At 59.8% G+C, this 12,270-nt stretch overlaps 2 protein-coding genes across 2 annotated transcripts; both read right to left on the bottom strand.

Annotated features, from left to right (window-relative positions):
• Positions 1-229: 229 nt before the first annotated feature.
• LINJ_33_3200 (ABC transporter family-like protein) lies at positions 230-4,243 on the bottom strand (the record flags this gene model as incomplete). The annotated part of the gene is made up of 1 exon (XM_001468328.1): positions 230-4,243. The coding sequence occupies one exon, from the start codon at positions 4,241-4,243 to the stop codon at positions 230-232; it is 4,014 nt and encodes a 1,337-aa protein (XP_001468365.1).
• A 1,098-nt stretch (positions 4,244-5,341) lies between these two features.
• LINJ_33_3190 (hypothetical protein, unknown function) lies at positions 5,342-8,569 on the bottom strand (the record flags this gene model as incomplete). The annotated part of the gene is made up of 1 exon (XM_001468327.2): positions 5,342-8,569. One exon carries the CDS (start codon positions 8,567-8,569, stop codon positions 5,342-5,344), a length of 3,228 nt encoding a protein of 1,075 aa, XP_001468364.2.
• Positions 8,570-12,270: the final 3,701 nt, after the last annotated feature.

Raw genomic sequence — 12,270 nt, 5'->3', positions numbered from 1 at the left:
TCCAGCTAGGAGGGATGAGGGGCCCCAGCCAGTGACATGCCGCGCCGTCGTCGTATGTGATGCGGAGACCAGCTGCGGCGAAGCAGCAACGGAGTGGGCGGCGAGGTGTTGAACATGCACTGCCAAAGGCACATACAGGCGAGCACGTAGCACCACTGCACTGCCATTAACGCAAAAACACAGATACACGCACCTAGAATACTCCGCCACCACCACCACTCGTTGCACGCTAAGGAGCCGCGTCGGCGCGCGCCGACGCCGATATATCCGTGAGCTGCTGCAGCTGCAGCTGTGTCTTCGCGAACAAGTTTGCTTCCGTTACTTCTGCAGAGGGTCCACTCGCCGTGACACGGCCGTTCTCCACGACGACCATGTGCTGCGCCAAGCGCAGCGACGACATGCGGTGCGATATCATCCATGTAAAGAGGGGCAACCCTGTCCCACACTCCGAATCAGCTTCACCGCCTCCTCCCTGCAAGGCTTCCAGTGCAGCCAGAAGGTGGTTCTCGTTGGCGGCATCGAGGTTGCTCGTTGGCTCGTCAAGCACCAACCCGCCAACTGCCGCTGCTGCTGCCGCCGTGCCAACGTCGCTGTCGTGCAATGGCATGCCGTTTAGCAGCTCCACCCGAGAGCGCGCGAGCAAGACCGCGACAACGCTTGCCAATGCCAGCCGCTGAGCTTCACCACCGCTTAAGTGGCCAGCGGCATCTCGCAAAGTGCGCTGCTTCTCTTCCACGAAGGCGTCGCAGCCGCACACGCGCAGGGCCCGTTGTACGTCGCACACCGTCACGTGCATCGCTGAGCCGCGCACGTTGGACAAGAAGCTTTGGCGCGGATGCACATGCGGTGTTTGCCGCAGCCAGCCGAGCCACTGGCGCACGTAGGCGGCGGCAAAAAGGGATAGCGGAATGCCGTCAAGGGCAATATAGCCGGGCTGCGCTCGCAGACGGTAACGGGGTGAGGTAACCGGGGCGGCAGAGGCCGTTGGCGAAGGCTGCGACGTGACTCTCTGCCCATCAGCCGCACTGAGGAGAGATGGAGAGTGGGGTGCCACGTTGTTGGATGGCGGCGGCAGTGCGCTTTCAACGAGGGCGAGACGCAGGACCTCGACAAGAACGTCCTCTGCATCAGCGGTGGCACCCACATGATTCAGGTCAACATAGGCGCCCAGCTGCTGGTCGGGAGGCGACCGCGCCGTTCCGCCCTCGTGAGCGAGCTCCACCACGGCGACCGGGTCGTAGAGGCGCCGCAGCAGCAGATTGAGCGAACTCTTTCCCGCCCCACTTGGGCCAACCACGGCCGTCATACCCACCGCGGGACACGCAAAACATGCGTCAGCGATGGTGGGTCGCACACCACAGGTGTCGCTTACGCTCTCCTGCCCTGTGTCTTCTGTGTTGGGGGCCACAAAGAGTTGAGGGTAAGTGAAGTACACGTGGTGCCAGCTGACGCCGCCGCGGAGACGCAGTCCTCCGACAATGTCATCGTCTGCATTAAAGCAGAGCTCTGGTCGACTCGCAGTCAGCACCTGACGCCAGTGGCGGCGGCGCCGCTGAAGCGCGGAGAGGGGTGCCGCGGAGGAGCTCTTACCCTGCAACGAAGAGCGCAGCAGCGTTGCCGCATCCGACACGACGGCGTGGGGCAGGTTCTCACACAACTGCTGCAACGGAGCTACGCCGTCCTCGAGGCGCTGCGCTGTCACACCACTGCGCAGAAGATCGCGGTAGAATTGCACCGCGTGAGCTTGCCGGAGAAGAACAGGCAACGGAAGCGGACACACCACCCACATCCCGTCCACGGACTGCAAGCAGAGGAGCAGCACAGTCGCACAGGATGCAGTGAGCTGGAAAGCCTCGTGCAGTGCCGACGTGAGGGGGTTGAAGGAGCTGTTGAAGAGCGCCTGCACCCACCATTCCTCGGCCATCTGCCGCGACTCCTGCCGCATGCCCGCTGCGGTCCGGTAAGCAAACACCATCTCCAGCCCCAACTGCCGCAGAACAAAGCGGTACGGTAGAGAGAACAGGTCAAAGTAGTCCACATGCGCAGGGAGGTAGGAGAGCGCGCTCGGCTGCTGAAGCAGCGCCGTCTCCTCAGGGTCCAGAAGCGGGTGCAGCAGCGGCGACGCTGCGACAGCGCCGCCACACCGTTTCCTGCATGTATGCTCCATCTGGTAGACGCTGTAGTACAGCACGCAACGCACATCCTCCTGCATTGCGGCGATGACGTCTGCTGCCGTCGTGACGTGTCTCACCGACGAAACCGCGTACGGATACACGGCAACGGCGGCGTACACGGCCTTTAGTTGGCACACATGGGCGCAGAGGTTCGCCACGCTCCGTTTTGTGTCAGCCAGCAGGTGCTCGAACGTCCAAACATTCGAGCACGCGACGAGCGCCAAGTACGGATTCCGCAGCTGCCGTCGGCGTCGCTGCCGTGTGTCCGGTGGTGCTGTTGTGTCACTCTCCTCATCCACGAGAACCTCAAGCAGCAGCCGCAGGCCGACGGGGCTCCTGCTTGGCAGGCTCTCCTCCCGTCGCGATAGCAGCCGCGCGACATCGGATGGAGTCGAGTAGCCCACCGCAACAGACAAGGAAGAGAGCAGCGCCGGCGCATCCACCCAGGCCGTCACAGCCGCACCAACTAGTGGCCGCCACTCTCGCGTGACGGCCGCGCGAGCGATAAGTGCGACACACCGCAGTGACCGCTTCACTACAGCGTCGTGCAACGCGAGCATTCGCTCGCCACCACGCCGCCCCACTGCGAGGACATCATCGGCTGTGATGAAGGGGCGCGCTGGCAGCATGCCAACAGGGGACATTCGCCTACCGGGCGATGTTGCTAAGCCGGTAACTTCCACACTGTCTGCCTCACCAGATGCACAGCGGAGCCAGCGACAGTAGAAGGCTTCGTCGACGCACAGGAGCTCTTGCTCAACTCGTCGCGTAGCGGCGTCGGCGAGCAGCACCGACAACTGGTGGCCAGTGATGCCTGCGAAGCGTGTCAGCAGCGCCTCTGCTACGCCTGCTACCAGTGCCCATCCCATTTCAGCAGACATAGAGCGCAGCAGCGTGTCTACAGGCGACGCTGCTGCTGCGTCGGTGGTGGTGGTGGTGGGCTTTGGAGATGGCGAGGTGCGCTCTCCCTGCGCGCAGTAACCAGCAACCATCAGTTCCGTGACGTAGCGGACGTTGAGGCGAGGGCAGCACACCTGAAAGATGACGGTGACAGCCTGGGAGACAGCACGAAGAATCAGCACGCGGCGCACAAGTCTAGACGTGTCCTTATCCGGCACGGCACTGTCCGCTGAAGTAGATGCTGCTGATGCCGAGTACGTGCGCGTGCTTCTCAGACATCGCCACAAGAGCGCAAGAGAGCTGCGTGGAAGGCCACTCGAAGCGGCGTTGTCATAGCCGGCAGCGGTGCTCAGCTCCTGCATGCAGAAGCGGCGCGCGGCGGCGCGCTGCTGCTCGACACAGGTGCGCAGGATTGGGGCGGTGTAGCGTAGAAACCAGTATTGTACCTTGCTGGACATCTTTTCCGCTCGCGCACCAGTCACGAGTGTCGGCTCAGGTGGCGCGAGTTTCTGCTTCCGCCGCAACGAGCGCACGCAAAGCCGTTCCCACCGAGGCAGGATTGTGCTCAGCAGACGGTCGCTAAGCCACGTCTCGCACGCAACGTAGGGCAGCACGGCCTCCACTGGGAAGTAACTGAGCGGTAGGCAGAGAAACCGGGCACCGCCGGAGAGTGGTGCCAACCACGTAGGGCGGTGGTGCACTCGCCACGCCGCAGCCCACGTGCTGCGCTGCGTTCCTCGATCTCCCTGGACGGCCCCCTTGCGCTTGCGTGTCGCAGGGTGGCATGGAAAAAGGGCACGCTCGCGGAGGCACCGGTACAGCTGTGCCTCCTCTATCAAAGAGGCGCGGCGAAGTAGAACGTATTGGAGGATCGTCACAAACCGCTCCAGCCACCGTCGATCATCGGCGAGTCGCAGGACGCTGTCAGCCATGTAGGCGAGCTCGAGCGCTTCCTCCAGCACTATATCGTTTGAGAAGGCAAAGGACGGCACAATTCCGGAAAACGACGCCGGCGACGCTATCGGCGGCTGCAATGATGGCACGTCTGCCACCACCGCTGCCGCCCACCACGCGCCGACCCTTTTTGCCGCTCGCCATCCCATGTAGCGGGCGAGCACGGCAGCAGCCTGACCGTCAACATCTGCGCAACAGGCCTCCACCTCCGCCATGCAACTCGCCTCCCACCGCACAACGAACGCGCGAATCCTTACAAGGAGGAGCACTCGTCGGCGCAGGTAAACGCCATCCCCAAAGCACAGTGACTTGCTCAGTCGCAACCCTGTAACGACGACTGTGAGCACCACAACGCTGGCACTCAATGGAACTCCGTCGCGTAGCCGCGACGGCCACAGCAGCTCACGCAGGTAGGTAGTGCATATTGACGAGATAGGTGCAGCGACACTGAATAGCGCTTGCAAAGCAAGGTGCGGCGACAGCGATGCCAGCGGTTCACACGTCATGCGCAGCTGCCGCGAAGCGCGTGCGCCTAGTCAGTGCTTGCATAAGATTGTGCGCTCATGCAGTGTTCGTGTCACAGTCAGCGAGGAATGAAGCGAACGGAGTAGGTGATGAGGGAGAGGAGCAATGCCGTATGTGTATGTGTGTGTGGAGGGGGGAGGAAAGGGGTGTAGGCCGAGATAGGTGATCAGCGTGCGCCAGAGTGCACAGGAGAGCGTCGATTCGGCCTCGTGATGAGACCGACGGCGCCGGGAGAGCTTTACGCTGGGAAGGATCAGAAGAGCCCTCCTCATACCGAGTAGCTCGAGATCGTGCTACTTCCAGAGCGCCTTCACCACTGCTCCCCACTCGGTGAATCGACGAAGACGCGTCGAGTTCTCTCCACTGCATTCAGACACCCATTTCGGGGGCCGGAGATCGCTCATGCGTGTACCGGCATCCCCTTGTGTTGTACCCTAGGATAACGGAGTTCGTTCTCCACACGCACGCGCGCTCGTCCATCCTTACCGACCCGGTAACGATCAAGCGATCACAACAGACTCTACGCACGACCCACCAAGACACAAGCGCACACGTGAAAAAAAAAGAGTGAAGCGCAGCGAAGCGCAAGTGAATGCTTGGCCAGCACAAAACAATGGCAAATGCGAGCTAATAGAGATGCACTGACAAGGTCGACGAGCTCCGACGCAGTCACATCATCACGGGCCCTCGTACACATCCACAACAACAAAAAACAAACACACACACGACAGGAAAACGGCAATCACCAACGCCCCCGCCCCCCCCCCCCCGTGGGCATCACGGCACTTTCATGTGTGCCTCGGCACAGTGATGGCGAGTAGATGGGGCACCGCGTGCCCTGAAGATCGGGTTGCCCTGGAAGAGGCCGTGTCGGGATCGCCAGAGATGGACCTTCTACTCATTGTAAAATCACTCATTTGCTGCTCGCGGCCTGCGCCGACAGCTGCATCAGAACCCGCCACCGTCGTGGCGGTCTCGCGAGGGATGGAAAAGTGCCGCGCCAAGGCGGAAGGCCGCGGCACCGGCACCTCATCATCAGAGACGGAGGGGGAGGAAGGCTTGTTGCTGGCCCACTCGCGCGGCGACTCCTTTCTGGACAGCCGGCTGGAGGACTGCGCCGGCAGCAGTGGAAGGTCTGTCTTGACTGCATGCGATTTCACTATGGGAAAGGAGGATGCACTGCTATGCTGTGAGTTACGCCGGCTTTTGTCGACATTTTCATTCCGCTTTCCTGTAGTCAGCCCAGCGGCGGCGGTCGCTACCGTCGACACCGTGGTCGATGGTTTCTGCATCGGCTCGGAGGGTACCTCGCGGTCTGAGACAGCCTGCGCAGTGCGCAGCAATGGCGGCATAACGACTTGCGTGGCCGTACCCCTCGACTTGAGGTGGTGCACCGGAGGAACGCTGCCCTCTGCTGAGTGCAGAGGCGACAGATATTTTGCCTGAGCACATGAGATGTAGAGGCTCGTCTGAGGCGGGTGCCGTGGCCGTGAGCTCCCTTTCTTAGACGAATCTCGGTCGGGCAGGCGCACCTCCAGCGAGCTGAGCACGTTCGGGGGGACAAGATGTGAGCAGGGGGGCCGCGATCGGGGAACGAAGGTGGTACTGGATTGCGGCAGCACGATGGCGTCGCCCGCCTCCGCAACGAGGGCCATGGCCGCTTTACGGTGCTTCGTCGACGACGTTGACGCTTTACCGCCAGAAAAGCAGCGTTTCCGCGGCGCCTCGTCGAAGATGGCGCTCAGCTTCCCCAGAGTTGTGGACGGCGGCGCTGGGGGCGATGGAGATGACGATGCCGTCGCCGTGGGAGCGAACGTCGGCAACTGCTGCTGTGCAAAGTTGGCGGACGCCGAAGGAGTGAGCGGATCGGTGAGAGGGTGCTCGTCATCTTCGTTCGCGCGCCGCGGAGCGTGTAAGGACGACATGTTCGGTGCTCCTCGCACCGGCGTCACAGGCGAAGGTAGCGCAGGCACGGCTTCGTCGGCGGAGCTGGTGAGCGTCTCTGTCCTTGTTGCGCTTGTGGCCGAGGTCAGCTGATTCTGCATGTCACCGACCCTCCGTGCCATGCGAAGCGAGGCCGGCGGCAGCGGTGACTCCCCGGTAGCCAAGTCGTTCACCTCCGCTTCGCCGCTGCTGGAGGTCCTTTCACCGCCGAAGCACTGCAGCGCCAACGGCGATGGCGCATGAGGCACCAGAGCACACGTCGGTTGTGGGGTGCCGTGATTGAGCAGGTTTGCGACGCCGCCGCCTTCGGTGTGCGGCTGCTCCATGCCGTTTATGTTGAACATCACCCTCTTCTCTCGCTTCTTCGCCTTCTTCGCGACGACGCTCTCAAGAACCAGTGCAGCTCTCCCCTCATCCCCTAGAGGGGATGACTGCGAGAGAATAAGTGCGCCGAATTCATGCCCGGGCGTGACGCAGTCGGCGGCGGCGTCGTCGATGCGGAGAGCCTGCGTCGCCTGCAGAGTCGAAGCGCTTCTTGTCACCGACGTTGGTGGCGAGTTGCCTCCCGCTGGCGCACCGCTCTCGGCACAGTTGCGATGCTGCCGCACCACTTTTGAGTAGAAGTGCTTGAGCTGCTCCGCCTGGCGTGCGCGCATCTCGGGGTCCTCGGCGGCCTCCTCTTCCTCCACGGCGTTGTTCCCGAGCACCATCGCGCGCAGCCCCGTTATTGGCGCGCGTACAAGGTCGAATCCGTCTGTAATCGACAGAGACGTCGTCATGCCTGCCTCGCCGTCGCCGGTCAAGGGGTCCACGGAAGCCATGCCGAGCACTATTCCGTCCATTAGGCTGGCAGCTTCCCCAGCCGCGTCGCCGTCGCTGCGACGGTGATTATGGTTGTGTAGGTGGTGATTCGCGTGCGTATGTCGGCTCTGTCGACGGCAATGAGAAATGAGCGCCACCTGGTCCGAGCGGAAAAGGTGAGGCCCACTGGCATTCATCAGTGTGGGTGCCGCGACGTCTGCGGACACCTGCGGGGACTCGCTGGGGCTGCTCATGGAGTCGTGGTGGCTGCCGCCGTGGACGACAGACGCGTTCATCCCGTTGCGCCGCTGTCTCGACTTGAAGAAGAACTGCGAGTTCATGGAGGAATCTATGCGCTGCGGCTGCCCGCTGTTCTGGAAAGCTGTCCCAGCCCCGTCGACGCTGAAGCTGTCGGCGGAGCTGTTGCGCACCATGTCTTCCTGTGCCATGGCGCGAGTTCTGTCGACGGAGATGTTGCTGCTCTTACACATTTCCCCTCCGTGCGGCGGCAGCCTGCGGATATCCTCAAGCCGCGAACTTTGGGAGAGTGTGGGATACCGCCCACCAACCTTCTCGCGCGATCCGTTCGAGCAGTTGTAGCGACGACCGGATACCCCGCCGGCTGGAAGCCGCCTTGTCAGCACCGCAGGCGGGAGTGGCGACCCCTTGCTGAACGTGTGCTCAGGCCGCCGCATCTCCATCGGCTTGTAAAGCTCGAACACAACCCCGGCACCGTAGCCGTCATCTATCTTGTCGTCCTCGATGTTCCTGTCCTCGAGATCGTCGCTGTCGTCGTCCTCCACGAGGGTGAGGTTCACGGCGTCGCTGCCAACCTTCATCTGGGAAGCGCCGCTGCTGGAGCTTTTCTGTTCGCTGGCGCTGAGCACGCCAGACACCATCCTCACGGCTGCCTGGTCAGGCGAATGAAAGACAACGGCGCTTTCGAAGCTGTCGGAGGTGCTCACTGCCATGTACCTTCGCATCGGCACGAGGCCCCTCGTGGCGGTGCTGGCTTCCGTGAAGGCGTGCCTTGCGTTCGGTGAAGTCTTCGTGTACCCTAGTCGACGAGAATCATCCAATCTGGTTGGGATGTCGGTACGTTTCTCAGCCGACCTTGTTGGTGTCGTCGGTGGTTCTTCGGGCTGTAGCATCGGAGTGTGGAAGTGGCCGTTCATCTCATTCTCCTCTTGGCGCTGCGTGGCTTCGATAGGCTCGGCAGCATGTTTCGACCTCCGCAGCCGCGGCGAGGGCATCTCCTGATACGTCGGCATGACTTGGTGAATGAATCAATGAGGAAAAAGGCAGCGGAAGGGACACTAGCAGGCGACCAAAAACGAAGTCATCAAAAAAAAAAAAAGAGACTAGCCAGCGCTGAGCCGAAAACAACAACAAAACGAAATCTCTTTTTGTCGGTGCTTCTCTGAGACGTGGGTACTGGCTGACCCTTCGTTTTCCTTCTTTTTTTAGTAGCAGTCACTGCTGCGGATGGAAGAGTGGGGGCCTGATGTGTGCTTGTCTCACAATCGAGTATCTGGGTCACTCTCCGCGTGCGTGCTTGCGTGCGTGTGAGAGGGGGGAGCAAGCGCCGAGACTTTCGTGCTGTCTGGTTCGCTTCCTCTTTCGATGACTGCGCGGATGTGAACGTGGAAGCAACACTGCCACAACGGCTGACCACTACTTTTCCTCCGGGCTGTTGCACGACCACTTTGATATTCTCAGCGTCGTTCTCGCCTTCGACTATGCGCGCTACGCCGCCAGAGAGGAAGGCGAGCGAATCACACGCGCACGCGCCCGCTCTCTGGGATTTGGAAAACAGACAAGAAAAAGGGCGTCACTCACGTACTTTAATTCCTTTCCCAACGCTGCAGGGGTCAATGACAGGCAGGCGTACCGAACGCGCTGCGCTTCTTGTAGGTGTGTGTGGGTGTCTAAGGTACACGGCGACGGCAGGAGCGGGATAGACGGAACGTGACAGGAGGAAGGCCGAATAGAATCTTGTACAGGGGAATACGATGGCGAGAACAAGACAAGTGTCGACACGAATCGGTGGTGCAAAAGCAGCTGAGAGTCGGAAGGAAACAAATACGCAAAACTAAACGACATATGAAAAGAGAATGCCGCGACAACCTGCTGGCAAGTCCACCAACACAGACACACACACACACACACTTGTTGAGGGTGGAGAAGTGGGGGGACGCGGAGGTATGTGGATGGTGGCGCGCCACGTGAAAATGAGTGAGGAGAAGTAAATGAGAATAGGAGAGGTGAGTAAGGAAAAGATGTAAGAAAGGACTAAAGCACGGGTATCCTGCGCGTACACAAGAATGCTATTGGCAACGCTGCAGGTAGACACCGCTGACACCCACTCGCACGCACACGCAGAGCAATTTAAGGAAAATAAGAAATAGAATGCAAAGTCGAATGGACAGAGAGCCACCCACTGTGAACGACACACAAAGAAGCAACGATGCGAGCGCACCGCGTCTGCAGATGAGCAGGCGTCTCGCCTCTTGTCTTTTGGTCTGTTGGTCGGCTTCTTTTTTCTCCCCCTTTGCTTACGTCTAACCGGATGATGTAAACCAAACGCATAACATATAAACACACCGAGGGACAGCGAGCTCGCAGTCGTTGAACCACCAACACAGCTTTAGCAGCAGCACCAAGGATATTCACCTACCCCTCCCCCACCTAAAAAAAAAAGAAAGCAAGAGGAATAGAAAACAAAAATATGAGTGCACGCAAGAGGAGGAGATACACACCAAGTGAATGAGCGACGTCTGGCCAGCAGACGCACCCGCACACTCTCACAACCACAACAGGAAACACACAGACGAGATGGGAAGAAGAAAAGAAACTAGAGATGAAAAATGAGGGCACACAAAGCCCGGGAAAGGCGTGCACGTGCTACCAATCCGCCTTTCCCACCGCCACTTATCCCTCACGTCTGCAATACACGCAGACGGCACCGGCGATTATCCAATGCGAAAGGAATGCCTTAAACAAGCCACAGACAGGTGTGGGTTGGGGGAGGGGTGCAGCAGATCGAGCAGAGAGAAAAGCGGGGGGAGGGGGGGGAAGCCGACAGGCGATGCTGACAACCTCCACCGAAGAGAGACAACGTCAGCATGCACCACGAGAGAGGGCGGCGGTAGTAAGATAAAGCCCCACGACCAGCACCGTCACAGCGTTTCTCTTTCCTTGTCCTCCAACTCGATGTAAGCGCTACCTCTTCCCCTTTCAGCAGCCACTGGTATCCGCACGGTGGGCAACGCTAACCACGACGACGGAAACAGCGCAATGACGAGCTTCTCCAAGCTCAAGTTTTCTTGCGATCACTGTGCGGTGAATGCTGCGGCTTGTTTTTCCCCGTCCTCCTTCCCTTCGGCGGTGCTCAGCAGACTTGTCGTCAGTACTCGGAAACGCTCTCGCTAGCCAACACTCAAGGATAGAGGAGGGAGATGGACGGGGCGACAACAGTGAGCTGAATGGCAATGGAAGGAAAGGAAAAGGAAGGGAGGGGATCGGGGGAGGGAGCGTGTCCGTGTTGAGGAGCAGGTTTCACAGCCACAAACAACGCCGCAGGTGTAAGGAGCAGAAAAGGAAGGAAACACAAAACAAATCAAAGGTGATCGAGGACGTTGAAGCAGCGGCACGTGTGCCACACACACACACGTAAGGGCAAACAACAGAGCGCTCGCCTTCAATGACGACGGACGCACAAAGTCAAAGAAAAAAAAAAGATGCGCAGCAGCAGAAAGATGAAGTCGACGGAGAGCCGCCAACACGTCCACCCAACGCGAGCTGTCTCTGCCTCTGGTTGGAGGAGTCTTGTGAGCAGTGGCCTGTGCGTTTGTGTTTGTGTGTGCGTCTTTCCCTTGCTCTGGTTCTGGCAAGCAAGCAGAGAGAAGGCACGAGAGCACAACACGAGAAACACTTTGCACAAATGGCGCGGCAGCGAGTGTGCTGCGGCAACGCGCAGAATCGTTGGAGGGGGAGCGTGGGGGGGGGAGTGAGAGAAGCACAATCTACGGTGCGCGACCTATGCGCGTATCTGTGTGTTTTTGTGTGTAGCTCCGTGTGTCGAGAGTGAAGCGATGGACATATAGTCCCGCCCGCGGATGATATGAGCGCTACGCCCTTGTTTCGTTTTCTCTCGTCCTGAGCGTGCTCTCCCGTTAGTGGTGCTGCAGCTGCTGAAAACGGTGTCACTGATGTGCGTGCGCTGTGGTGGCACGGTGCGCCTCTCTGGGTTCAGACGCATAGAGACGCACGAGAGACAGCGCCAAAGACGGACACAAACGAGTCCAAAAGAAGGCGCGCCCCATAATGACGTGAGTCGCGCAGGTGAGAGAAAGAAGGCGGAAGAGAGAGAATCCAACATGGCCGTTGGCCGAGTGGAGGAGGGGAAGACACAAATCAGATGAGAAGACGAAAGGTTCAAGTGTCAGCGAACTGCACTGTCGAACCCCCTTTCCGAGCCTCGCATGCGCACGCAGTTGGCCAAGCATGCTCCTGGATGGCAAGCGTTTTCTGTGCCATTGCCTGCACGCATGTGCGTGCGGAGAAGCCGGAAGGGGGGAAGCTGTGAAAGTACAGCATTTTCATCACCGTTGAGTCGCACGTCCGTCAGTATGAGAAGACAGGCGAAGTTTGAGGAAACCAGTCCCACGGTAGCGTCTGTGGCGCTGTCCCTCACACCATGGCTGATGCTCGTTCGCTCGAGATTCCTTCTCGGCGCGATATGGGCGTGCGCGCCCCCGCTACAACATCACAGCTGGTCTGGTATTTGAGTAGAAAAGCGCAGGGACGAGCAGCGAAAACAGAATGGATACAGTGAGGTAGAGAGTGAAGTGGAGACTGGACCCAGCGAAAAAAGCACCACAGATGCACAGGAGTAGGCGTAACGCCAAAGCCACACATGGCAACGAGGAAGCAACAGAAGAAAGCACTCGGAGTAGAAAACGGCGAGGGG

The sequence above is a fragment of the Leishmania infantum genome, chromosome 33 (assembly GCF_000002875.2).
Source record: "Leishmania infantum JPCM5 genome chromosome 33".
In the NCBI taxonomy this organism is placed as follows: Eukaryota; Euglenozoa; class Kinetoplastea; order Trypanosomatida; family Trypanosomatidae; genus Leishmania; species Leishmania infantum.
This window is presented reverse-complemented; position numbering and strand designations above follow the sequence as displayed.